Source organism: Spermophilus citellus, assembly GCF_964194105.1.
Source record: "Spermophilus citellus genome assembly, chromosome: 18".
NCBI lineage: Eukaryota > Metazoa > Chordata > Mammalia > Rodentia > Sciuridae > Spermophilus > Spermophilus citellus.
In genome coordinates this window covers 66095065-66122349 of record NC_138200.1, presented here as the reverse complement: position 1 = coordinate 66122349, position 27285 = coordinate 66095065, and the positions used below count along the sequence as shown (strand labels likewise).

General features: G+C 56.1%; 1 protein-coding gene across 2 annotated transcripts; it reads left to right on the top strand.

Annotated features, from left to right (window-relative positions):
* The first annotated feature begins 1942 nt into the window (after window positions 1-1942).
* ZDHHC7 (zDHHC palmitoyltransferase 7) lies at window positions 1943-26116 on the top strand. 2 transcript variants are annotated; one of them, XM_081275048.1, is made up of 8 exons: window positions 1943-2080; window positions 12508-12593; window positions 14718-15047; window positions 20490-20614; window positions 22330-22426; window positions 22992-23073; window positions 23895-24025; window positions 24539-26116. In XM_081275048.1, the coding sequence occupies exons 3-8, from the start codon at window positions 14733-14735 to the stop codon at window positions 24713-24715; spliced, it is 927 nt and encodes a 308-aa protein (XP_081131174.1). In that variant the 5' UTR covers window positions 1943-2080; window positions 12508-12593; window positions 14718-14732; the 3' UTR covers window positions 24716-26116. The 2 variants fall into 2 exon arrangements, with proteins under 2 accessions (XP_081131174.1, XP_081131173.1); XM_081275047.1 differs by lacking the exon at window positions 1943-2080 and adding an exon at window positions 2184-2483.
* Window positions 26117-27285: the final 1169 nt, after the last annotated feature.

Below are 27285 nucleotides of genomic sequence, written 5' to 3'. Positions count from 1 at the left end.
TAGCACTGAGCTACATGATACCATGCCAACAGCCCTTTTCCATATATATATTCATACTGTGGACTGAACTCAGGAGTGCTTGACCACTGAGTCACACCCCCATCTCTTTAAAAAATTTTTAGAAACAGGGTCTCACTACGTTGCTGAGGCTGGCTTTGCACTTCTGACCCTCCTTGTCTCAGCCTCCTAAGATGCTGGGATCACAGGTGTGCACCTCAGTGCCTGGCTTTTCTTCCCAAAATTTTGAGACAGGGCCTCACTAAATTGCTGAGGCTGGCCTTGAATTTGTGTGGTGCTCTTTTGTTTTCTTTTTGGTGCTAGGTATTGAGCCACATCTCCAGATCCTCCCCAGGGTCTCATTGAGCTGCTGAGGCTGGCTTTGAACTCCTGAGCTGCTGGATTACAGCCATGTGCCACGGGGCAGGGCTCCTTGTGCTCTTGTCAACAGACCTGTCACAAGACCCTGCTGCTGAAAACCAGAGGCAGAATGTTTGCCCAAGATGAGACTCTTACCAGGAAAAACCCAAACAGACCCTTTAGCTGTACTTATTTTTCACCAACTTACAACCCACTACTCAGTGTTAGTTGCTTTATAACCCAAAGTGTGATCCTGGTCCTGGACGCCAACCCAATAACAAAGAAAAGGTCTTGAGAAAAGGGAAAAAGCAGGTTTATTGCTTTGCTAGCAAAGGAGAAACACAGGGGGCTCCTGTCCCTAAGACTGTGATCCTGCCCATCTGCAGGAACAGGGGCTTTTATAGAAATGATCCAGAGACAATGAGATTAGGGAGGAGAGATCAGAAAGGAGAAGTTTAGAGAAAAAAGACCAGAGAGGAGATGATCAGGGTAAAGTTTAGGTAAAAGATCAGAGAGGAAAAGATCAGGAAGGAGGTTAGGGAAAAGGAGATCAGGGAAGAGAAGGTCAGGGGGAAGAATTTTGGGAAAAAGGAAAAAAAAAACATGTAAGTTTCAAAGTGACAAGGGATCTAGTCAAAGCACCAAGTGCACCCTGTTACAGAAGGGCTACGGTGTGGCTCAGTGGCAGAGCGCCCCGGGGTACACACACAAAGCTCTTAATATTGCTCTGTGCAATTATACCCCAATTACAGCGGAGGCGTGCAGTCTTCGGTGCTATCAAAAGACAATGCACCACATAAAAATAAATAAAATAAAGGTATTGTGCCCAATTACAACTAAGAAATAGTAGAAATTTTAAAAAGACAATCGCCCTTTCAGAAGAAAAAGAGCGGACTGGAGGCCACCGCCTTAAGGGATCGGCGACACTAGGAGAGAGCAAGCCCAGAGCCGCGTGAGTGCGGGGCACCGACCACACGACGAGCTGGGGGCGACCTCACAACGCGAGGCCGTAGGCTGGGACTGTGGTACCAGGCCTTCATGCACCTCCCACTTTCAGGATCTGGCTGGAGAGAGCTGCAGGGAGCGAGAGCGCGGCTAGCAGACGGTGTGACGGGCCCCTGGGCGGCCGCCGTCGCCTTCTTCCAGCCCACGACGTGCCGCGGGCACGAGCACTGCCGGACACCCGCTACCGTCCGCAGGGCCAGCAGCACACGCACCGGGAACCCGCGGGCTGCGCTCGTCCGCACCCGGAAGCCCGCAGCAGAGGGGCTCCGGCAGGGCGGGGTCGCTTCCGCTCGCGGTCCTCAGCCCCGCGCCGCACCTGCCGCCGGACGGCGCGGCTTGGACCCTGCGGCACCCGTAGCCCGTCTTTCCTCTCCGGGGCTCGGTTCGGGGGACCCCGCGCTCCAGCGAAGGGTCCTGGGACACAGGGCCGCCTTCCTCGAGCAGTCGCCGATCCCAGGCCCTGGCCGCAGAGGGCCCCGGGCTCCGGCGCCCCGCGAGCCGCCCCCACGCCCGAGCGGCGCGGCCGGAAGTGCGCGTGCGGCGCGCTGACCCCGCGGTTCACTTCCGGACCGCGCCGCGCTCGCCGGGCTCGCGCTCCCAGGACTGCTGGGCGGCCGCCCTCTCCGACCGCCGGGCGTGAGCGCGGCCGCACCATGCGCCCCCGCCCCGGCCGCCGCAGCCGCCGCCGGCCGGGAGCAGCCGCAGCGCCCGGCCTCGGGTGAGTCTGCGGGCCGCGCAGGGCTCCGGGACCGCAGAACCTGGCCGAGGCGGCGCCCGGGGCGCTGGCGGGCCGCGCCGCCCTCGCCCGCCCTCGCCCTGCCTCGCGGCGGCGGCGTTCCGGGGCTCTCCGCCTGCTCCCTCTGCCCGTCCCTGCCGCCCGCGCCGGTGGCAGCGCCGCGGGGCAGCCAGTGGATCTCGGAGCCGGCACTGCCCCGGAGCCACGTCCCTCGGCCGCGGAACGGGCGCGTTTTATTGGCTCACGAACCAGCGGTTTCCCGTGGCAGTTGATCGCGGCGACGGGGCTGTGCGGCCGCCGGCGGCCAGCGGCGCGTGTGAGCTGGGCCCGGCCCGGGCGTGCGCTCCGCGGCCCGCGTCCTCGTCCTTTTATGCTGCCTTGGATGGTAGGTCGGTTTGCACGTCCTGCAGCTTTTCCTGACCCGAGGTCTCCTTTCGGAAGATGGCCTCGGTGCCGTGGCCTCTAGCAAGTCAGAACTTGGGGACTTGAGAAAATGGAATGAAGAGAAGTGCTCCCCAGGCATGACGTCTTGGGCGCCCTTGGTCGCAGGAGGGTTGGGGTCTGGAGACCTAAGGGCCGTGTGCACCCCGGAGTTTGCCTGGGGGGTTCCCAGGCTGAGAGCGGGAGACCGGGCTGCCTGCAAAGGACTCCTGTTCCAGTGCCCCAAAGTCGGGCAGATTAGTCACTGGGGACTTTATAGCCCTGCTAATCCGTGTATTGTAAAAACACATCCTCTTCTAGAATGGAAAGGTGGCCAGGCCTGGAGGTGCACTCTGTAATCCCAACTATCAGCAGGCAAGTTCAAGGCCACCCCAAGCAACTTAGCAAGACCCTGTGTCAAAATAAAATGGGCTGGGGGTTTAGCTCAGTGATTGAGCGCCGCTGGGTTTCAATCTCCAATGCCTCAAAAAGGCGGGGTGGGGAAAGGAAAAGTATTAGTGAGTGGTTCCAAGTAAGAGATAAAGTACTAAATGAACTTTATGTGATCTTGACTTGGTCAGTATGGACATGATTTTACATTTTTTTTGAATCTGTTATTTGCTGGCATTGATTCTTGTGACATACATAACATGCTCAGGAATAGGACTAGAAATAATTTGAAATTGAAAGCAGTTTTCTTGGTGACTCTGAACTCCCCCCATCAGCAGTCCATGCAGAATGACTACATAAGATAGTTTTCCTAAAGCAGTCTTTGGGGATGTGTTTGTTAAAAATAGTCCTTTAATTATAGAAGTAATACATGTTTGTTTTGTGGAAGAGAGATCCAAACACTGGAGTAGACCACAAAGTACAAAATCAAGCCACCTCTTCTCACTGGAAATGCTTATTTCCGAAGCTGATCTCCAGGCCAGGGTGGGTGTCCATACCTTGTCTTGTACCACCTCATTTGCAGCATGTGAGACAGGCTGAGGTCAACCGTGAGCATTATAGAGCTACAGAGTTCCGAGGGAACAGTCCCACTTCATAGCAGACTATCCTCTGGCACCAACTGCAAGTTGAAGTGAGGGGACCTAAAACTAACCTCAGGGTCAGTACTTCACTGGAAGGCTTCACAAAGCTCACTGAAAGTATCAGTCCTTGTGGTCATGGTTTGTTACAGAAAAAGGCTACTGATTAAAACCAACCCAGGAAGAGCACATAGGATGGAGCTCTGGGAAGTACCAAATGCTAATGCTCCTGTTGTCCCCTCCCTGTGAGGCAGAACACTCTTGGCATTGATGAGTGACAGTGCATGGAGTTGCACCAGAGCCTCCTCCAGTTGGGAGGCATGATTGACTGCCCCCTTGGTTGATCTTGTTTCCAGTAAACTGGTGCTGTGTTGGTATGGCCGGAGTCCACCCTGAGTCTCACTGTTAGCCCAGGAAAAAGGCCAGTCTCTCTTGGTAAGGTTAAATTCTTAATACGCAGCATCCCTTCTTTCCTGGGCCCGTCCTACTTTGCTTTGCCATTGATTGATGACTTCTAGATTGAGGGGAAGACAGACCCCGAGAGAGCTCTCTGAACTCATTCTCCAAAAAGCCAGGTATAGTAGTGTGCACCCAACCCTTGGGAGGTTGAGGCAGGAGGATTGCTTGAGACTAGCCTAGCCAACCTTTAAAAAAGGAAAGAAACTTAAAATGTTTCTGACGTTCATCAGACTCTTCCCCTTGCAGCTAGGAAGAGAGTCCCTCCCTCCTCAGGCTAGTGGTGACCTGTGCTTGGGGCTGCCTCCTGTGGGGACTGAGGGTTCTCATTTTCCACCACTTGCCTCTGGTCATTTCTGCATTGGCTTCTTACTGCCATCCACAGTCCTGTTCTTGTCTTGTATCTTGGCCCTGCAGGCTGCCAAATCTATTCTTGAAAAATGGTCATTAGAATCCTGTTACTTCTCTAATGAAATTTAGACTGATGGTTTTGAAAACACATAATCCTACGATGTCTTGTAGGTAGTAGGCACTTGAAAATTGTCTGGAAAGACAGAATGAATGTGGCTTCTGATGGGGCAGCCTGCAGGAGCAAAAGCACAGAAGTGTGACATTTTGGTAAAGGGAACCCAAATGAGCATCATGTGGGGAGGGGGGAGTGACCCTGAACAGGTCTGGAGGTCCAGATTGAGTGGAGCAGTGCTGGAAGGTTTGGGACCTGGTTGATTTGGGGACCTGTGCTGCAGTTTTGAACTGTGACTCCTCCACAGCCTTGTCCTGGGTTGTTGGAACCTAGTGACCTGAGGTTACGAGTTTGGCAGGTGTGCAAGCCAAGGCTGAGGGCTGCCTAAATGTGCAGAGGTGATAAGGAAAGGACCAGAGCCATAAGCAAGAAGTGTCCTCTGGCACCAGGAGTGAAGTGGGAGGAGCTTGGTGTGGAGCTGAAGAGCTGCTGCATAAGCCCTGGCTGCACCAGGAATGCTGCTAGCTCAAAGGCCGCCTCTGTGCCAGGCTGGCGGGCTCCCTGGGAGGAGGACGCTCGGTCAGTGAGTGCAGGCGCTCTCCAGACAACTTCTGCAGCCTCACAGAAAGCTTTGAATTCTCAGAGTTCCGTGGTTCCCTGTTCCAGTTTGGTGGGAGGGAGTGCCCTTCTAAGGGCAGTGCTTTGCAGTGAGTGTGGCGGAGTCCACCTGTGCTGGCTGCAGGCTTGAGCCAGCCACTGACCCATCTCCATGTCCGTTTCCTTCCTCATCCTGAGCTGGTAGCGCCTGTCCCTCAGGTGGCCTGTGTTGTATGTAAAGCTCCTGGACATGGTAGGTGTGCGATGAATGCCTGTCCCTCCAGTGACTTGACACTGAGAGCCAAGTATGTCATTAGCACGCCAGAATCCCATCGTACTCTGGATTTGGGAGTTCAGGATTCTTTTTCTTTCTGGATCTAGAGTATCTGCGGGCTTATTCACTATGGAGGGCCGTGGCCGCGGCGCCTGAGGAGTTCCTGGGCTGAGCTGACCTCCCTCCAGCCCCTCCCTCATCACCCCTTGCCTTTCTCTCTCACTCCATTCCTCCAGGGCTCCGCGCACCCTCTCCCCTGGCGGTTCCTCAGATCCCTCATGCTTCCTGGCATGTGCGCCTCATTTCCACACCCCTTCCCACTCACTCAGCAAGGATTTTGGAGTGCTGGGAGCTGTTGGAGCATCTCATTGAGCTGATGACGGACTAGGGCTGTAGCTGGAGGAGGGTGAGGGACGAGGCAGGGCTCTGGGCTGCGGGGGGGCCTCTGCAAAGGCAGCGAGGCTGGGCCCCAGGCTTGGGAGTGACAGATCTGACCCAGGTCTGCGAATGAGCAGAGGCAGTGAATGAGCAGAGGCAGTGAGTGCCCAGCGATCGCTGGTGGGTGGGGGTGCTCTGAGGCTTGCTCTGACCCCCCTGGGTGGGGCTGCTGAGTAGCTGTCATTAGATCCTGTGGCACATTACCAGTTTTCTTTTTCTAGCTGTGTGGGACTGAGGTCATTTCTGGAGAACCTGTAGATAAGGACCCAGGGCCCAGGCGGGGTGTGCCCCCATTAGAGTCTGTGGAACAGTCAGGGAGGGACTGAGGTGTGGCTGGTGAGAGTAACCAGGCAGCACCACCCAGCTGGCTTCCCCTCCCACTCCCTGGTTCCTTGTTGTGTTCTCTTAATTTGCTGAATTTGTGATCTGCAGCGTACAAGTAGTGTTTTAGAGTGACTAAGTATTTTAACGTAAAAGACATTTCTAGAAAGGTTACGTAAGGTTACCATTTGCAGTAAGAATCACATGTCAGTGTATTGTTGACACTTGGCTTTAGTCGGGTTAATGTTCTCTGTGTTTTCTTGAAGTCTAGTTAGTTTGCCTTTTAGAATTCGAGGAGAGAGCAGTGGTTTCATAAGGCAGGCGTCACTGGTAGAATTGGAAGGGTAGCGCAATAGTTCACGACTGCAAGTCGATGGAAAGAACACCTAAGAACACAGCTGTAGCCATGTGTTCTGGAGGGTCCCAGGGCTGTGTTTCTTTGCACCTCTGTAGTGCCCCACCCTGGCACAGGCACTCATCCAGGCTGGTGGCCTGCCCAGGCGTAGTGCTTGACCTTCTCCCTTCATCTCCCCTTCCCGAGGCCATGGGTGACATTTTGTTGTTCTGCCAGGTGTGGTGGCCACACCTATAATCCCAGCTGCAGGAGAAGCTGAGACCAAAGTATTGCTCCTTGGAAGCCAGCCTTAGCAACTTAGTGAGACCTGTCTCAAAATCAAAGGTAAAAACAGGCTGGGCATATGGTTACTCACCCCTGGTCTCAATCTCTGGAACAACAACAAAAAAGATTTTGTTGTTCTCCTGATGATCAGGCCCGCTCTGAGACACCCTGGCCTCCTGAAGGATTTTTGTAAAATTTGCAGGCTGTGTTGCAGTTCATAGTGGCATGTGTCAGCCGTCAGTACCATGCAGAGTAGTGACACTGCTGTAAAAGAATCCCCTGCTCCTTACCCACTCTTCAACCCCTGGCAACCACGGGTCTGTTCGCCACCTATGCTTTTGCCTCCTGTGGGGCGCCATGAAGTCAGGACCCTCCAGTCTGCAGCCTTGGCTCTTCTTTCCGGCGTGTCCTGTGTGGGCAGTGTGCATCTTCCTGTTGCTGAGGCGTATGGACAGAACCAGGTCCCCACCACCTTTTGGAGGGCGTCTCAGTTGCTTCCATTTTTCCGAGTGCCCATCCTGGAGCAGGGCTTGGCGTAAGTGCCGTTTGAAGCCCGGGGTGGCCGCATGTGTGCTTTGCAAGTCTCTCAGGGCTGTGGCTCTGCCTTTCCATTCTTGGAACAGTTTCTCTCTTTCATCTTCTTCCCTTTTGTTCTCCATGGCTTCGTCCCCTGCGTCTGTAGACTGGGACCCTCACTCCTTAAAAACAGAAACTTGCCTGTATTGCTTACGTGGTTGCAAGAAAAGTTCAAAATAGGAAGTCAGAAAAAAAGAAACTGGAGCCGCGTGGTGGCTTCTTCACTTCTGTGCTCCGAGTTCCTTGGCTTAACCGTGTCTCACCTCTTGTGTCGCCGTAGTATCCACTTAGGGGCTGCCCAGGCTCTCGGGCAGGATAAACTGTCACGGCAGCGTGCAGCGTGGTGATCTTGGATGGAGCACAGGGACCCAGGCTGGAGGCTGACTCCTCATGGACTCGCCATCCCAGGGGTGCACGGGAGCTCTTCTGTAAAACGGGTCTCCCAGCTCTTACCCTCTGCTGAAGTGCTGGGAAAAGGTCCCGACGATCCACTCAGCCGTGCTCCATCTGGGGTGAAGGACTACTCTGGGCCCCCCTCCTCCCATACCTGCCTGGCCTCCTTCCTTGAATGTCCCGTCCCTGCACTCCCACTGACACTCCTCTGCAGTCTCTTGGGTCTGTGGCTGGCTCACCTGCTCTCACTGTGCCCAACACCTCTGCTGGGGCCTCTCATTCTAGGTCAGCTCTGCAGGCCTGTCAGATGCAGTGTGCCCTGATCTTCACGTTCCCCCTGAGCCTGTGTGACTGTCTGTCTTTCAGGCCCCACTGCCATCTTCCTGCTCCCCCTCCTGCAATCACCGTCCTCTTGCCAGTCTCTGCTTGCTTTGTTGACAGTGATATTTTTAAAACATGTTCTCTTACCTGAGTTCAGATGCCTCCCATGCCCACGGAATGAAGCCCCAAACTCCAGGCTCCTGAGCATGGCATTCATGGGCCAGTCCTGTCCTCTTGGTCACATCTCCCTTCTCCATGCTGTGACCCTCTCCCCCTCCTTCCTGCCTCTGAACTCTCCCTTTTCTCCCTGGTCCATGCCTTGCTGGTCTGCAGGCTGCCCATGCTGTCCTCTTGATTGACAGTTCTCTGTCCTTTACACAGAATTAACTGTTGTCTCTCTTTCACACTGTGCTCCTGACTTGGGAGTGTTATTTGCAAGGCTCGTTCCCACCTTGCCGGTTCTAGAGTTCCTGGGCCAAAGCTGGAGTGCGGTTGCGCGCTTGCTAGCCTGCAGCAGAGATTCACTTCTTTCTGTTTCTGGAGGTCATCAGTGATTGTGAACAGCAAAGCAATGAGACGCTTAAATAGCTTTTTTTTTTTTTTTTCCGTACTAGGGATTGAACCCAGGGATGCTTAACCATTAGATCATATCCCTAGCCCGTTTTACTTTTATTTTGAGATAGCCTTGCTAAGTTGCTGAGGCTGGCTTTGAACTTGGGATCCTCCTGCCTCAGCCTCCTGAGGTGCTGGGATCATAGGTGTGTGCCACTGCACCTGCCTAGACAGCAGGGCAGAAGCGTCACACCTTGACGCGTTCCCTTGCAGCCCATCACCAGAGCAGTCCTCGCCTTTGTGGGCTGACTTCAGTATGTTTTGGTGAAATACACTTTACTTGTGGTCATGGGAAAAGTAAGAGGAAGAGCTTAAGAACTTGCTTGCAGCTGCAGGTGGCCATCCATCTGCACTGGGCCCTGGCTGGGGAGCACTGTCTGCATGGGAAGAAAGCAGCGCAGCCGGACGTGGCCTCTGCGCCTTCTCTGTCCGCCTTGCAGACCTGAGTTGGGCCGTCCTTACTGAGGCATGGCTGACACGCGACAGAATGTGTCACCCGTACAGTTCGTTGTTTTTTTAAGCAGCTTAGTGAATTTGCCTGACAAGTGCTGGTGCCTGTGTGACCCACTTCCGTCTCCATGCATAGTGTGCCGATACGGTCATGTCCATCGACTCAGAAGCCACCTTGGGGCTCTCCTTGCTCCTTTTTCCTGGTGCTGAAACTCCTATTAGGATTTCTTTTTCTTTTCTTAAATATTTTTTTAGTTGTCCTTTATTTATCCATATGTGGTGCTGAGGCTCGAACCCAATGCCTCACACATGCTAGGCAAGCGTTCCACCACTGAGCTCCAGCCCCAGCCCTCAGAGTTCCTTCAGGTCACTCTGTTGGCCTGATGTCTATGTCATACAGGTGGAGTCACACTTCGTAGTTGTGAGATTGTCCCTGCTGTTGCTGGCATTGGCCACCCCCTTCTTTCTCGTGCAGAACCATTCCTTTATATGAGGTGTCATGGTGTGCTTGGTTATCTCCTCTTGGTGGCCCCTTCGATTTTTCTGTGCTCCTGACTTGGGAGTGTTATTTGCAAGGCTCGTTCCCACCTTGCCGGTTCTAGAGTTCCTGGGCCAAAGCTGGAGTGCGGTTGCGCGTCTCTCCTGGCAGGGCGTTTTTCTGGTTAGCTTTTGGGATAGATGGCTACCAGCAGCTTTTACAAGTTTTATTCTGATTTGTACTTACTTTTCTTGAGCAAATGCTGAGATGTGGACTCACTGAGTTGTAGGGTGGTGGTGGTGGTGGTTTCACTTTGAGAAAGCATCAGGCCACTTTCCCAGTGGTGGGTGTTGGTTACTTTTTCCAGTTTATAAACATAATCGGGGATTTGGACTCATTGGAAGATTTCTGCTATACCTAATGCTTGCTTTGGCATTTCAGCAGTTTCAAACCAGCTTATGATTTTAAAATGTTGCAAAGATAAGCTCATTGGAAAACAGTGCAAGATATCATTTAGCATTTAAAGTTGTTGGCTGTGACCTAGATGCTTGAATAAAGTTGCTGTAAGTATTTTATTTGGGTACTAGGGATTTAATGCAGGGGTGCTTTACCACTGAGTTATATCCCCAGGCTTTTTTATTTTATTTTATTTTGAGATAAGGACCTTGCTAAGTTGTGGAGGCTGGCCTCGAACTTGCGATTCTCTTACCTCAGCCTCCCGAGTTGCTAGGATTGCAACCCCTGCCCTCCCCTTCACTTCACCCGCTCAGAGCACCTTGTTCCACCACAGGCAGCAACTTAGGGCTCACTCAGGCAGAGCAGCACTTCCTTAGAGGGATCATGGTACAAGGAGTGGACAGGCTGCTGGCCCTCGGGCCATGTCCCACCTCTGGGAGGGCTGTTTTTCCTTTTCCTTTCTGCGGTGCCTTGGCTGGACCTGCTGTGTGGAAGTGGTTTCCTGGTGGTTCTCTATTACACGAAGCTGGGGCCCGTGTCACTGTGTGGTGTTCTTGTGGCAGATGCTGCTGTCTCAGGACAGCTGCCCTCCTGCCTTCCTTGTGGGGTCTGTTCTGTCCCCCTGGGTCCTTTCTGGGCATTCCCTTGCTCCCAGTCCTGCTTCTCAGTTTTGAACTTTATCATCATGTGTTTTGTGTAACCAGGAAGTTCTCAGTGTCCCTCTGTTTGTTTCAGTTTCTGCTCTCGTTTGAGAAGGTGGCCCTAGCTGTGCCGTTGGAAGTCTTCTTTGTGCCCTGTGCCTGCTTGGGATCCCTTTCTCCGTTCTTCTTTGTGCCCTGTGCCTGCTTGGGATTCCTTTCTCCGTTTCTTCTTGTTGCGCCCCCTTTTTGGTAGTTACTGGTTTTATTTTACACCAGGTGGTGGCACGCAGCAGTCTTCCTGAACAAGGTGGCCTAAGTCTAGTGTTTGGAGCAGTGCGTGTGCGGTGAGGGTCCACCCAGTACACTGTGCTGTGGTCCAGATGTTCGCCAGCTGGGGCAGCGGCCTCGGGGATGCACACCTGTGTAGAAAGGACAGGGGTGCCTGGCCCAGCAGGGGAGCCCGCGGCTCTGCTCCTGCACTCTTTCTGTGCTGTCAGTATCCGGGCCCGTTCCTTTACCCGCCCGGTTGCCCCAGATTTGAGGACACCCCTTTGCTTCCTGCTTTCAGCTCACCTCTGGATCCTCCGTCCTTCGTCAAGTAGAGCTTTCCCTTTAAAGCCCTGAGCATGTGCTCCTCGTTTTCCTCGCCTGGAGCTTTCTGTCTCTGCCTCCCTGGCTGGCAAGGGTGACCAGTCCTTTGCTTCTCTGCAGGTTTTTCTGTAGCCACTTGCTTTTTCCTCTTTAATTTGTGTCACCTTCGCTGTCAGAATTGCTGCCCAGGGACCTTGGTGGCTCTGCTGCTGCAGTGGGGGCCTGTGGCTGCTCCCTCCCGACTCTGGCAGTGAAGACACTTGTGTAGGCTTTCTTCATTCTCAGGACGGAGCTGTGTGAGGCCTTTGCAACCTCTGTGGCTAGGGGGCCCTGGCCTCCTCCTCCTGGGACCTCCACGGACCTGGCGTTCTCTGGTCCCCTGCGTCTCGTTGCACCTTGCTCTTGGGCCAGCTCTGTGTTCCTAAGAGGGTCCCTGTACCCTCCAACTGCTGGGGTTCCGGGAGCCCCATGGGGATGAGCCCCGGGTAGCTCCACAAGCAGGTGCCCTGGGCCCAGTTCCAGCAGCTTTCTTTGCCTGGCCTGCTTCCTCCCCTGGGCGCCTGTCCTGCGACCAGCACCACCTCAGCTCCTCTCTCTCATCTTCCCTGGAACCCTGTCGCGTGGCTAGCAAAAGAGTTTGCTGTGGTTGAAATAAAGGTCAGCCAGGTTGGGGCTGGATTATCCCTGGGGATCTTGGCTTACAGATTTGTATGTAGCACCGGGGCTAAAAAAGCAGGAGAGAAAAATAGATTTGAAGTAAAGTGCATTCTGGCGTGGTGGCACATGGCTGAGAGAGGAGGACCTCGAGTCAGAGGTTCAAGATGATCTGGGGCATCATGGACCCAGTCTTAAAAAAAGCAAAACAACAGAATGAACCATTTCCAGGATGGTCATTCAGTTTATTGGCAAAAAAAAAAACAAACAGAAGAGTTGGGCTGGGGATGTGGCTCAAGCGGTAATGCGCTCGCCTGGCATGCGGGGGGGCACTGGGTTCAATCCTCAGCACCACATAAAATAAAATAAAGATGTTGTGTTCACTGAAAACTGAAAAATAAATATTAAAAAATTCTCTCTCTCTCCTCCCTCTCTTAAAACAACAACAACAAAACTTAGAAGAGCACTGATTTCCTGGGGAAGGGTCGTTTGCATGACAGCTTTGTGGGTAAAATGTTAGGTGGCTGATAGAGGCTCGGAGATTAACCATGTCTGAAGAAATGTCACACACTTTTCTGTCATAAAATAAATAACTTCTGATCTGATTTTATTGTCTTTCAGAACCTATCACGTAGGACAGCATGCACCTTAAGATCCTGAAGAAAAGACCCAAAATGTCCAAGTGACGTTCAGAAATAACCTGTGAGGTAAGCTGGTGACCTGTCCCCCAGCAGCCGGCAGGTGTGAGTGTGCGCGCAGGAGCAGCCCGGGTTGCAGGCAGCAGGAGGAGGGGTCTTGTTGGGTTAGGAGTGTGGCCAGGGTTACAGATGGGGAAACTCAGGTGCAGATGAAATGGCAAGTTTTAGGTGCTTGTCCCCTTAATAACACACTCCGGGCTTAGCTTTCCTTGTTCTGGGAACCGTCTTTGTTTACTGTGGCCTCAGGCAGAGCTCAGGGGTGTAGACAGAAGCCCCCTCAGTAGAACCTGTGATGCAGCGGGCCTGTCGTGCCAGCTCTGCGAGCTGCTTCGGGCTCTCCCAGAGTGACCTGCAGGAGTGACTGACGCTCTGCGGAGGAGCATCTGCCAGCCAGCCCACAGCCCAGGGTTGCCTCGCAGCACTACAGGACAGCAGTGAGAGTGGTGGCTTTGGCATGTAGTGCAGGGGCGGGCACACCTGGCTTTGCATCTCAGGGTGCTGTGCTGTGGGCTCTGTTGTCCTCAGACTTTGTATCAGGCTCTGGGTGGAGGAGCCGCGGTTCCCCTCCCTCCCCGCTGTGTGCTCCTGCAGCGTGCTCCCAGTGACTCAGCACCTGCCGAGGTGCCTTCTCCCCCAGGGCGGAGCCCTTGCTGCGTTCATTAGTTGCTATCTTGAAAATAAAGTGCTTTTTGGACCTCAATCTTCTTATCAATGTCCAGTGAATTTTATGGATTTGGCACTTAAGAGTCAAATATCAGCCAGGTTGGTGGCACATGGATGTAGTCCCAGTGGCTTGGGAGGCTGAGGAAGGAGGATTGTAAGTTTAAGGCCAACCTAAGCAATTTAGGGAGGCCCTGTCTCAAAAAAAATAAAATAAAGGACTGGATATGTGGCTCAGTGGTAGAGCGCCTCTGGGTTCAATTCCTGTACCAAAAAACAAGAGTCCAGTGTCACCAGTACCACCCAGATGTGCCTCTCTAGGAGTGTCCTGCCACTGCCAGCCTGCAGTGTTTGTGGGTGCATGTCTTCCACAGATGCTCCTGCCGTCCACGTCTCCAGGAAGGGCAGTGGCCACAGGCCGCATCCTGCGCTATGGAGGTTGCCACAGGGTCCTGCTCTCTGACGGGAGTGTAGCTCGTGGGCTTGCTGCCGGCCAGCAAGCCCCTTTCTCACAGGATGTCTTCCTTGAGGGACTCGGCAAATGGCTGTGGTCAGAGGGATTTCTCAGCTCGAGGCCTTGGTGCGCCTGGACTTGGCCCGATTCACTCAGAAGCTGTGTGGAGCTCCCAGGAGACCGTTAGGTGCAAGCAAAGAGAGGGTCACGTATGCCTTTGTGGCAAGCCAGCACCCAGTCACATGGGACAGGGAGGGGGGACAAGCCTCTCTAAGGGGTTGAGGGCAAGCAGGACGGGGGCGGAGGTGGTCAGCGCCTGGAACCGCGGCCGGTGCGCGGGCCCCGCCAACTCAGGAGGCAGAAAAGCCGCAGCTGTGTGGCCAGGCCCTGCTTGTGCTGGCAGATGGTTGCAGGCCTCGTCCTGGGCAGTCCTGCGTGGTGTCCAGAGACCTCTCAAAGGACTTCTCAGAGAGATGAAGGACATTCCAGAAGCAGGTGTAAAATGAAGAGCAGGTTGGAAATAGGAGCCGCAGCACAGGAGGGAGAAGGGGAGACGGCCTGGGGAAGGACTGAGCCCAGGGGACACGTGTGCTGCCGCCAGCACCCCTTGTCCGTCCCCCTTGCTGCTGGTGCTGGCCGGGCCTCTCTTGTCTGCACCCCACGGTGGCAGAGGGTGGGAGCGGCAGGTCCTCTGCTCTGGGCTGTGGACCTGCTTGTAGCCGCCCTTTTCACCCTCTTGTCCTCTTCGTCCCCTGGCGTGGGGCCAGGTCTCCTGAGGTCTGGTCTGCACCCGGGACTTGCTGTCATTCATGCACAGTGGACGGTCATCCAGGCAGCAGGTCTGGAGTCCAGCCCTTGACTGCTTAAGTTCTTTTCTGCGTCGTGTGTGCGGCTGGCCTGGTGAAGTGGCCAAGGGCCGCCTGGCATCATGTTTGAGGTGGCTCTGAGCCTGTGCGGGCTGGAGCACCGGGGCTCAGGCGTGTCCTCACAGCCTCACCAGCTCTCTGTCCCCCCTGCAGGGCACGTGGGGAATCATGCAGCCATCAGGACACAGGCTGCGGGACATCGAGCACCATCCTCTGCTGGCCGAAAATGACAACTACGACTCCTCGTCCTCCTCTTCCTCTGAGGCGGACATGGCCGACAGGGTGTGGTTCATCCGCGACGGCTGTGGCATGGTCTGTGCCGTCATGACGTGGCTCCTGGTCGTCTATGCGGACTTTGTGGTGACATTTGTCATGCTGCTGCCTTCCAAAGACTTTTGGTACTCTGTGGTGAACGGGGCCATCTTCAACTGCTTGGCGTTTCTCGCCTTGTCCTCGCACCTGAGAACCATGCTCACTGACCCTGTGAGTACCCACTGCCTCCTGTGCAGCCTCGGGCTGTCGTGAATTCTGGGTGCAGGCTTTAGTGACACTTCCGTGTCTTACTGAAAGCAGAGCTGCCTGAGGGCAGTGCACACGCGCGTTGGCGGAAGGGGGCTCCAGGCTGCTGGAGGACTTTCTGAGACGGGGTTCGTGTTGCTCCATGGTCCCCGGACCTCTGGCAGGTAGTTTCTAAAATCCCTCCCAGTTGGAGTGTCCTCCCCTGCGGATGGCCTGAGGCTGAGAGACCTGGCTCCAGGGGTCACCCCTGCTGACCTTCATGGGTGTCACGAAGTTCTTTGTGGCTCTGCCACTTTCTCTTTGGTCCGTTGGGTCATTTGGCTGGTAAAAGGCCGAGGTCCCACCTGCCACTGGAGCAGGGAGGAGGAGCCCGTGGAGTTGAGGCCGCTGCCCAGGGCCCAGCTGCTCTCACAGGCGGCTTCGGCAGCCCTCAGACCCTCCAGCTCAGGTACATCCCCCACCTTCGACTTGGGGTCCCAGGCTACCCAGAACTTGGCAGGTGCTGTGGTCTGGGGACCATGCAGGAGGGTGGCGGAAGGCAGCCACTGCTGATTCCCACTTGAAGAATGTTCTCTGCGCTGCGTTAAAGCAGGGGGGACGCCGCTGGCCCAGGACTTTTGCTTTGCTCTTCTCGTTACTGGGCTCCCGTCCGGCTGCCAGCGTCCTCCGGGCGCTGCTGTGCCCACAGCTCTTGGTAGGTGAGGTCGGGGCTGCCTTTTGAGGAGGCCTGCTACTGGCCAGCCTGAGAGCGTGGCTTGTACCAACATGTGCGGGTCCGAGTCCATCATGTGGGGCTTTCTGTGTACTGTTCACCTTCTCTCCTGCTTGGGGACTAGTGGCCTAGGGCAGCTGTCCCTGGGAATAGGACGGTGTCCTGGCTGGAGGTGACTTGCTGTGGTGTCTGCCCGGGGTGGGGGGCCTTCTGCAGGGTTGCACCTCCGTGACCGCTGAGGGCTCTCGTCATTTCCTCTTATGGAGCCAAGGCCCCCCTGGGACCGCACCCTTTTCTGATCTAGGGCTACTGGGACGGGGCCGCCGTGGCCATCTCTGGTCGAATATCGCAGTGTGGGAAAGCCCAGTGACGTGGACGACTGCCCCCAGGGTGGGGAGAGCCTCTGGACATCTGTGGTGAAGGCCCGGGCCTCTGGAAGGTTCCTGCTCGCGCATGCTAGGGACAGGGAGGAGGACTCGGGGGCAATCTCTGGGCACTGGTTTCTGCTGGCGGTGCCCTTGTCCTGGGCGCCTCTGCCTTTGACACTCAGTGGCTACTCGGTGGCCCAGTCCTGCCTGCCGCTTCTCCACAGGAAGAGGCCTCAGTGCTCTCAGGGAAGCCGGAGGGCAGGGCAGGAGGGGCGTCTGTCTCCCTGCAGAGAATGGCAAGGGCAGCATCACCCGGATGGGACCGGCGGGAAGAGGCATGGAGACGGCTCACCTCCCACCCAGCTCAGCCGTGTGAAGTTCAGTGGCCGTTTGTGCCTTCAGAGTTGTACAGCACCGCCTCGGGCCATCTCAGAACATGTCCGCCACCCAGAAGGAGGCTCCACACCTTCCCCATCGGTGCTCCCAGTCCCTGGCAGCCACTGCCCACAGATTTGCCTGCTCAGAGCATTTCACACAGATGGAGCCGCACGGTCAGTGACCGCTGCGTCTGGCTTCTCTCCCGGGCAGTGTGTTTCCCAGCACGCTCTGCAGAGTGCGCCAGCTCCCAGGGCCTTTTCAGGGCTCCGTGATCTTCCCCTGTGTGGATGGACCAGTGTTCACAGCCACCGTCCTCAGTGGGCATTTGGGCTGTTGCCAGTTCAGGGCATCGTGAGCAGCGCTGCTGTGATTTCCAAGCATAGGTTTTTGGGTGGACATGTGTCCCTGTCTTTGGGCACATACTTGGACTGGAATTGCTGGCTCATGTGGGAGCTGTTTGTGGAAACACCAGACTGTTCTCCAGGGGGGCTGCGCTGTCTCCCGTTCCCACTGTGGGGTGTGCAGTTCCCTGCGTCCCTGCCCACGCTTCCGCGTCCATCTGTTGTGATGAGGGGCCCCTGTGGTCGAGGCTCAGGCACGTCTCAGGTGCTGGTTGCTTTTGCTATCTCTGTCCTTTTGGATGTCATTTCTTCGGCTGTGTCACGTATTAGGGCTCTGGTGGCTTTGTATAGAAGCCATTGGGACTCAATAAAGTCAGACTGAGGAGCCCATGGCGGAAGGCACCTGGCCGCTGGCGGGCTGTGACGGCTGGCAGATGCCCTGGCCTCCTCTGCCCCTGGGCTCGTGCCTTCCTTCCTTCGTGTCCAGCTCCCCACTTACTTGGCCTGGGGAAGAAGGGTAGCCACTCAGACCAGATCAAGTTATAATCCTTAAGTTGCAAATCCGTGTTTCTGGCTGGCTCAGTAGGTCACGTGTCCCTGCCCCTGCCCGGGGTGGGTGGGGCTGCTTCCTGCTCTCTACCAGGTTGTGCTCTTGCTGTGCAGCATCCGCTGTGGGCAGAACAAGAACCTTCATGCGGCCCGGGGGGGAGCAGCTGTCCTCACCAGCAGCACTTGGCGATGCTTGCTGGGAGTAGCTGGACTCCTGTCGTGCAGAGTAGTCACTGGGACGTTGGAGAGGCGCATGCGGAGGAAGGGCTGGTGCGTTGCGTTGGCAGTCAGAGATCTCGTGAAGAGCTGAGCCCCGCTGCTGGTGACAGAGACTTATCAGCATTGATGTTGGGGTCACACGGGGCCCGTCCCTGTGCAGCGCCCTCAGTCTGCGCAGCAGCCAGCCTCCAGGCGCTACCAGTGTCTTCCATTGGACCTTCAGGAACCCCGTGGCGCCCTGAGAAGGGACAGTGAGTTTGCACTGGGGTGAGAGGCCAGGAGGGACTTGCCCTGCCCTGTGTCTCCATAGCTCCTGCTTCCTGCCAGCTTCTCATAGGAGTCTCCAGACTTGGGGCCAGTGCTGACCGCCTGGTGTGCTCCCCCATCGTTCAGGGTAGACCTCATATGTAAGCACAGGACAGCCACAGCGCCACCTTGGCTGTCTGCAGGAGCTCTGCTGTGCTGATCCTCCTGCTGCTTTACCTCCCCTTTGATGCCCCCCAGACGGGCCACATGTGGCTGGCTTCCAGCTCTCTTCCCTGCTCTTCTAGTTCCTCTCCGTGGTCCCCACAGTGGCTTTCCCTGGGGTCTTTTCCAATCGAAGCAGCTTGGTCCTGTGGACCTGCAGTTACTGACCTGGCCCGGGACTCGCCTTTCCTGAGTCCACAGGTGGACCATGAGGCCCAGCCCTGTTCTCAGCTGCCCCTTGACTAGGTCCTGGGTGTCCAGGGTGTGTGACAGGGAGTTGGGCTCAGATGGAAGAGGTGGAGAAAGGCAGGCGAGCCTGATGGCACAGCGTCCCTTCCTGGCGTGTGACGTGAGTGGGTACACTGTCGCCAAGACTGGTCTGCTTTCCCTCACCTGGCAGGTGGGAGGCAAATGGCTGCTGGAAAAGAGGCAGCGCGAGTCAGAAAGCAGCCGTGGGGGACACCATCTGGGCCAGCGGGTGGGGAGGAGGAAGCTGGGTGGGACACGTTCTGGAAGCATTTTAGAAAAACCCTCCACTTACACAAGGCGTGTTGTGGCAGAGTGAAGAGTGGTCTCCCAGGGCGCTCCTGTGCCTGCCGACCAGCGCGTCCTGGTAAGGCTTCGGTGACTGGCTCACAGCCCACCTGCTGCCAGGCCTTGCCTTGCAAGGTGCAGGGAACAGGCCACAGGGCCTCTGGGCAGGTGGAGCCACCTGCGGACCCGCGCCGTGCCCTGCAGCAGCTTCACCATCGCCCAGGGTTCTGCGCAGCAGAGGGAACTCTGAGCCTGCACAGGGTGCACGCCTGCGGTCCCCGCTTCTCGGAGGCCGAGGCAGAAGGCCCCCGGGGCCCGTCCATCTATAGCAAGACAAAAGTAGGAACACTGAGAACGCAAGGCGCCTGAAGGCCAGCCACAGCCTCAAGTTCTGTGGGTTGCGGGGGTGTGCTCGCTGCCCCCGAGAAGCTGCCTTCCTCTGCCCACAGGTCGAGTGGTCCAGAGCAGGAGGTGGCTTTGGCCATGGCTTCGTCCAGAACCTCTAGAGCCTCTGTTCTTAGGTGGCGTCTGCACAGTGCAGGGGCTGAGGCTTCAGATCCAGTCCATCTCCTCTTACTGGGGAGACTCCTGACACGCTGTGGGTAGCTGCGGTGTTAGGGATTTGGTGAGGTCAGAGCGGGTGACGAGGTGCTTATTGTTGGAGGAATCTTGGTCACAGACTCCAACTGTGGGACGTAAGGAACGTAGTTTACTTAGGTTCATTTGAATTTTTAAAGACAAGAAAGTTGAAACCTGCCGCTTTCCGAGCTTCTAGGGAAGACAGTGGGCCTGTTGGGACACACGGGCCCCACTGCCAGGGCTTCAGAGTCACAGGTGGGTGGGGCAGCACATTGGTCTGAACGGGCCTCAGGCCCAGGCTGGCGGCACTCACCCACAGGGGTGCAGGTCCCTGGCTCTGGCCACAGCCCAGTCTCTGGGCTTTCAAACTCTCCAGCTGTTGGCAGGGCCTCACCTCCCAAGCCCTTGCCCTGGGGTGTCTTCTTGCTGGCATTGTCCATGTGGCCTGGGCTGCTGCCACAGCAGTGTCTCTGTCCAGAGATGTGCTGTGCGTCCGACCAGACCCAGGCTCTGAGCTGACCTTGACAAGACCTTGTCCCACCTGGAGGCATTCAGAACTCCAGGCAGCTTTGCCTATTTTATTCTACCTGGACACAACTTCCAGAATAGTCTCCCAGAAACAAATTCTCATTACCTGTCTCCACTGCCCAGAGAGCAGCCTGCTCAGCTGTCCAGCCCTCTCCTCCCGGTCCTTCCTTCCACATTCTGTTTCGTAGGTGACCCTTGGCCTTCCTGGTTGCCATGTCTCAAATGGCTTTGCCCTCGCTCACCTTGGTCCAGCTCTGGTAGCACTTGGACTGGGGACTTTGGCTTGTGTGTGGATGTTGCGGAGGAGGTTGGCCGAGAGCGATGCGTGACATGACTGTGACAGCAGGAAGGGAAGTGCCTGTTGCTGTGTTTTGTCATCATTCCCCCGCGCTTACGAGAGCAGCCCTCCCCTCTAGGCGGGTCGGGGAAGTGGAGCCCGCGACCCCTGCGTTGGAGCAGACCTCACCTCTGGTGTGCCCTGCTTTAGGCTAGAAACTGCCAAGGTCACTTGGCAGTACGTGAAGGGTAATAAGGGATTTCTTTTGTTATTTTTATGTAAAATAAAAGTCTGGACTTGCCTGAGTCAGGGTCACTTTTCATATTTAATATGCTCTAAGTGATGGACACAGCATTATGAATTTTTGATGATAAAATCTAAGATGAATTCCTAAATTGATTTTTTTTTTTAACCTTCCTTTCTTCCCAACTAAAACACATTTCTGTGCTGCAGGGGGCAGTGCCCAAGGGAAACGCCACAAAAGAGTACCTGGAGAGCCTGCAGCTGAAGCCCGGCGAGGTGATCTACAAGTGCCCCAAGTGCTGCTGCATCAAGCCAGAGCGCGCCCACCACTGCAGGTGCCACCCAGCCCATCAGCCCACGCCTTGCAGAGCTGGGGACAGTACAGGCTTTGGGTCCCTCCAGCCAGGGAGGCTTGTGAGGAATGGCTTCCAGGGCACGGGCCATGGGCAGGTGTGAATACTGAGCATCCTCCAAGCCCACGTGGAGTCTAGAAGGAGGCGTAGACCCCCACCGCACCCCCATTCCAGGGTCCTCCATCCAGATGAGAAGAAGAGTTCTCACGTGCCCACAGTTACCCTCACTTTTGGGGGGGCTGCAGTTAGATGCCAGGTTCTTTTGGACATGCTTGCAAACACCAGTTATTAAGACAAGGACCGAAAGCACAGTGCGGGCAGGCATAGGCACTCGACCGCCCACCCGGCTTCGGCCTTCTGCTGGACCTCGCCCTGCCAAGCCCTGCCTTTCAGATCGTGTTTCCTCCTGGAGGAAGGGGGTGTGAATTTCAGGGGTTGAAGCGTGGCAGCCTGGACTGTTTCCCCTTTCCTTGAACATCCTCATAAGTCTTTTATCTTCTACTTTCAAGCTGGAATTAAGGGTCTTGTAAAGCCAGTGTCTTTTTTGTAGTGGGTCAGGATTTGCCGAGATGAACAGAATGAAAATGAGCTGGGGCCGTTCGATGGCCTCCAGCTAGAGAGAGCTGATAGGAGGTGTGTTTTCTACTTCATGGCTGTTGTGAAAGCTTTGGAATGTTCAGTCTTGCACCTTGGCCAGACAGCACCCAAAGATGCCACGGTACAAAGGGAGCAGAGGAGCCCTGGGCTTGGGGGCGGGGCAATGGATAGTGACTGTAGGGGGCATGCTGTGCTTTTCACAGTTCTGCAGCTGTAGTGAAAAAATCACTGTTAAATTTAGGCAGACTGTTGTGGTAATAGATTATATCTCAAATCTGTTTAAAAAGATGAAGTGGAAACATTTTGGAAGTTACTGGATTAACAGATATAGTAGAAATCAGGCGGAGACCTGGGCTTGGTGGCATATGTCTATAATTCCCAGGAGGTTGAGACAGGAGGATCTTAGCAATATAGTGACACTTGGTCTCAAAAAGGACTGGAGATATAGCTCAGATGTAGCAAAGTGCCCCCAAGTTCAATCCCCAGTACCAAAAAAAAAAATAAAATAAAAAATCAGGCAGAGGAACTGTGTCCATGAACAGAAAGTAAAGTCACCAGGAGTTAAGAGCTGTTGCCACAGATGCTCAGCTTGATAACAGCGGGAGCCATTTCGAAAACATATAATCGGTAGCAAATTAGTTGAGGTTGGAGGTGTGGAATAGTTTGGAGAAGTAAATACAGTTGGAAGAGCAAGACATACAGGTTACAATGGACGATTTGGACTCTGGTAGAATCATTTCAAGGTACCAAGAGTTTTTCCTTTCCTGAATGTTGAAGTTCAATTCCAGGTTTTTACTGAAACCTGCACACTCACAGGACCAGGAGGGTCACTGTTAGGAGTGCGTGTCCAGCTTGGCTGCAGAGCCTGGGAGTGGTGGGGTGAGCTCAGTGTGACATTGGCACTCTGTTCCTCGGGACAGAAGGCACTCAGTCAAAGTGAATTCAAGTTAGCGACTTCCAGGTGTGCGTGAGCGAGCGCTGTGGGTGTCCTGTCTCTCTGGGTTACCTGGGCTCTGATGCTTCCCCACCTGTGGCTTTATTTGGCTTTGTTCTCTGGTTTTCCTGGAGCCTGGAAAATTGAAGTCAGATTTTCCTTTCAGTATCTGCAAAAGATGTATTCGGAAAATGGACCATCACTGCCCGTGGGTGAACAACTGCGTGGGAGAAAAGAATCAGAGATTTTTTGTACTCTTCACTGTGAGTAAAATGTTTCTGAATTTAAAATTCGTTACATAGAATCCTGACACCTGGCCAGTTTCCCACCCACCTTCACTCCAGAATCCTGAGCTCCCGGAGCCAGCGCGGGCAGGAGTCACCCAGGGGTGGGAGCTTCCTTGTCACCTGAGGTGCTGGCTCTGGTTCCGTGTCCTCCTGGTGTCTGACGCTGCCAGTGGGCTCCTCCTCTACAGTTCTTTGTTTCTTTTTTTCCTTTTTTTTTCGGTACCAGGGATTGAATCCAGGCTGCTTTTCCACTGGGCCATGTCCCCAGCCCTTTTTAGCTTTCATTTGGAGGCAGGCCTCCCTAAGTTGCTGGGGCTGGCCTGGGCCCTGCGGTCTTGCTGCCGTGGCTTCGAGGCGCTGGGCTGGGGGACACAGGCGCTGCACCTGCTCCACTGTTTCCATGGTTATTTCACTTGGTCCGAGATGCTGGACTGCGGGCAGGTGTCAGCAATGGCCGCTTGTTTCTACCTTGTGTTTTCAAACAAATAAAAGGCTTCTGGAGCAGCCGTCAGGAGGCCACTAACCAGGCTTCTCCTTCCAGATGTACATAGCCTTGTCTTCGGTCCATGCCCTGATTCTCTGCGGGCTGCAGTTCATCTCCTGTGTGCGAGGGCAGTGGACTGGTAAGTGCTGCTCTCAGGTGCCTGGGCGGGGGCATCGGGCAGTCCATTTCCCAGTCTGGAAGGGGTCCTTGCTGTCACTTCAGGAACTGAAGTTTTTAAAGAAGAGAATATGCCGGATCGGGGGGCGCCCACCTGTCATCCCAGCACTTGAGAGGTGGAGGCAGGAGGATCCCGAGTTCAAAGCCAGCCTCAGCAATTCAGAGAGGTGCTGAGCCATTCAGCGAGGCCCTGTCTCTAAATATAAAAAGGGCTGGGGAGGTGGCTCAGTGGTTAAGCACCCCTGGGTTCAACCCCTGGTACAAAACAGGAAGAGAACAGTTGAGCTCACACTGCCATTTTGCAGTGACTAAAGCCATGTGATCCTTCTTCCTTAGTAGTTCCTGCTAAATGATTTCAGTTGCATTTTGCAGGGTTTCAGACTAGAGGGACGTTAGTCCATTCCCACCAGACCTCGCGCTTTCCTCCTGGTGGCTGGCTGGCTGGCCCTGACCACAGCACTCCTGTGCTCTGCTGGGTCTGACTGAAGCCAGGGAGCACTGTCAGAGCAGGTGACTGTCCAGCCTTGGACAGGCTGTGGGACAGGCTTGCCCCCGGGCCATGCGTGAGAAGTGGTTCCTGTGAGGCCAGCACAGATCCAGGGCGTAGGAACTGCTGGCAGGAAGCAGCGGTGTGAAGTGGCTGGAAGGGCAGCGCTGGCCCGCTCTTGGGGCACAGAGGCCTGCCATTGACACTCATGCACATGCCTGGCAGACTGCGCCCGGGCCCACGGTGGGGTTCCTGGTGTGCCAGCCTGCCCCTCAGCTGCCTCGCTCTCTCCCCAGAGTGCAGTGGCTTTTCACCTCCAGTGACCGTGGCCCTGGTGACCTTCCTGTGCCTTGAGGGCCTTCTGTTCTTCACTTTCACCGCCGTCATGTTCGGCACCCAGATCCACTCCATATGCAACGACGAGACGGTAGGCTTTGCCCGAGCCTGGGCGGGGCCGGGGGGGGGGGGAATCTGCAGGCTGCCCTCACCACTGCTTGCATGGACACAGTGCGGGTTCAAGTCGGCGTGGTGTGAGGCTGGCTGAGCTGGGCAGGTGGAGTGGCAGGTTGGCAGCCCCAGGGGCTCAGTGAACTCCCGTGTCCTGGCGCTGCTGTCCTAGAGCAGGGCTCGGGGAGTGTGGGGGGGGTGGCGGTGGGGTGCTGGGGCGCAGTGGGCGGAGCCCCGTGGGCCGGCCGGGCTGGCCACATGGACACAGGTCTGAGCAGACGGCTGCAGCCTGGCTGTGCTCTTGGAGGTCCGTGTTCCTTAGCGTCAGGGTCCAGGTTGGCAGAGGCAGGAAGGGGAGCCCACTGTGCCCACCACCCTGCACCCCTCGGGCACCTCAGAGTGTGGTGGCATGAGAGGCTGGGGACATGTCCCTGTTTCAGCTGTTGTCCTGGCCCTCCCAGGCTGCAGCCATTTGCTTGTCTTCTGCTTCCAGGAGATCGAGAGGCTGAAAAGCGAGAAGCCCACCTGGGAGCGGAGGCTGCGGTGGGAGGGGATGAAGTCCGTCTTTGGGGGCCCTCCCTCACTGCTCTGGATGAACCCCTTTGTGGGCTTCCGATTCAGGCGACTGCAGTTTAGACCCAGGAGAGGAGGCCCGGAGTTCTCGGTGTGAGGCCTCTTGTTGGGCTGGGACTGTCCTCGGACTCTGTTGCTGACTTGGATCTGGACGGGCATCAGCCTCCTGATGGCATCGGCGATCAGTGGGGCAAGCGTGGCCTGCAGCCTGCAGCCTTGGGGGCCACGCGGTGGGCCCTCCCCAGATCTCGCCTGAAGGGCACGCAGCCACGCTGGAGTGGGCGCCATCTCCTCCCTGCAGTGGCATCTCTTAGGGAGACTTGGGTGCTGCATGGGCCGTGGGCACCCCTGTGCTCCGGCGGTGCTGCCAGAGCCGTGCTGGCCCTGCCGGAGGCTGCCGCAGACCGTGGCCTCCGAGCTCTGGAGCATCGCACTGTCACAGCGGTGCAGCGCGGCGGACAGCAAAGGCGGCTTCTGGAGCCCTCCCTGCTGCCCCGGGAGAGGCCCCCTGATCCTTGCTGCAAGTCTGTGTGTCTGTGTGCGCGTGTGCATGTGTGTGGCTGGCGTGCTGTGTCGGGCTGTGGGCAGCAGTCAGGTGAGTTCAGGGAAGAGGGGTGAGCGCAGCGCCCCTGCCAGGAGGCAATGAATGTACTGCAGGCTGGAGCGAACCTCCATCCAAAGAACAGTCCTCCGTGTGGTCCTCTGTCGCTCTCCCATGTTTACTTTAAAAATCCACAGCGCTTGAGGGCTTGGCACTGATTTTTTTTGGTGTTCCAGGCAAAATAGCGATGTGGACCTGGCCCTCCGTGGGAGGCGGCAGCCTCAGCCTTGGGCTGCAGGGCAGGTGCGGGCTCCGTGCAGGTGACCCTGAGGCCCGAGCTGGAGGGCACCTCCAAGTGGCTCTGGTTTTTATGTTTGCTTCTCTACCCACAGCACAGGTGATGACATTGGACCCTTGGTGTGAGCTCAAAACTATGCCAGAAAGAACAGCGCCCCTCGTGGGGGGGACTTGCCTTAACTCACCTGGTCGTGGCGCCGCCCACCCCCAGGGAGCAGCTGAGGGAGCCCGAGGCCTCTGTGCTGGGAAGGGGGTGTTTCCGCCCCTGCCCCTGCTCCTGTCCTCCCCTGGGCGTCTCTGCTGCGGAGGCAAACTAGAGGGGCCTGCTGAGCCGGTTCTGGCCATGTGGCAGATCATGGGACCGAGTCACTGCAGAGGCATGAACTGTCACAGCCAGAGGGACAGTGCAGCAGGGGTGACCCCGGACAGTGAGCTGCAAAGATGTTTTGCACATTCACTGGCACATCTGTGTTTGGACCGGACACGGCGCTGGGCTTCTGCGGGAAGTTCTTACCGTGCATATCCTGAGCATCAGACAGAATCATCACCGGTGGCTGGGCCCCGTGAGCGGGCAGGTGTGCAGCTCAAGTATACTTGACTCCACTCTCCTCTCAGTGTAACTTTTATATGAAATAAAGTCACCAAGCGACAGTTCTCGGAGCTCAGTGGCGCAGTTCTTGATGGAGGCGGGTGGTGGCGGTTGTCTCCAGAACCTCTGCTCTTTCCTGCCCTTGACAGGAGGCCCGGGCATCCCTGTCCTCACGGATTTTCCCTGACTCATCTTCCAGCAGTAGCGCGCTCTGAAGGTTCAGGTGGCTTTATCCTGGACAGTACGTAGGCATCTTTCTGAGTTCGTATTGAAATAGAAACTACTAAAAGTTTTTCTGTGCGGTCCACGATGTCAGGTACCCACAACTTAATTTTAGTTCATTTGACAATTTTAAAAAATACCTACTCTGGGGGGCCAGTGCCCCTCACCGCTGTGCTCGCCCTGGGGTGTGCTGTGGCATCCCAGGAAGGAGTGTGGAGGAGCTGGAGCACAGAGGCCCACACATACGTGAACCGAGACACCCGGTTCGTGGGCCTGTGTGTCGTCCTGCAGTTTTGCTGTGTCACGAGGCTCTGTCATACAGAGTGAGACGTGCATTCCTGTGGACACTGAATGCCCTGCTGGCTGAAGCCCCTCCTGTTGGATGTGCCCTGGGGCAGCTGCCGAGCAGAGGGCAGAGTAGGGAAGGGCAAGGGCCGGAAGCCCCGTCTAGTCCCAGGGCTGCATTCGCGGCCCTGGTGCGGGTGGGCTCCCTGCAGTACCTTCAGCGCCCAGGGCCTGCGGCCAGCGGGTGCTTTAAGCAAAGAGCCTGAGGACACTCAGGGAGCGGAAACCTCAAGCCCAGGAGCCGGGGCTTGAGGCTGAAAATGGGCGGCCCCCTGGGCTGTGAAGCCTGGGGAGCAGCACAAGGGGCTCCCGGAGAGTACAGCTGGAGTCAGGGCGGGGGAATGTCCTGGCGTTCCCGTCAAGGCTGGACTCCCTGCTGCCCCCTCACTGATTCGTGGGTCGTGGGAACCTGCACCTGTTTCTCCTGGGGGAGCTGGGGCTCCTGAGCGCGTGCTCCCCTGCTGCGTGGGCTCTGGCTCTCTTGCAGGGCTTTCCCGGCGTCTTGAAGCAAGACACTTGGCAGCAGTCTTCCAGGTGGAACTGCCCGTCAGTTTAGGGGTCTGGGCGTGGAATCCATGGGCCTGACCTCCACTCACAGAGACCATCCAGTCGACGGTCACATCCACTGCCTGTGGAGTTCCCTGTCCCGGGGAGGTGGCTCTGTGGCAGGGCA

Coding starts and splice junctions, on each gene's coding strand:
- ZDHHC7 (XM_081275048.1), top strand. CDS start 14,733: ATGCAGCCATCAGGACACAGGCTGCGGGACATCGAGCACCATCCTCTG. Junction 20,615..22,329: donor GAGCGCGCCCACCACTGCAG/GTGCCACCCAGC, acceptor TTTTCCTTTCAG/TATCTGCAAAAGATGTATTC. Junction 23,074..23,894: donor TGTGCGAGGGCAGTGGACTG/GTAAGTGCTGCT, acceptor CTCTCTCCCCAG/AGTGCAGTGGCTTTTCACCT.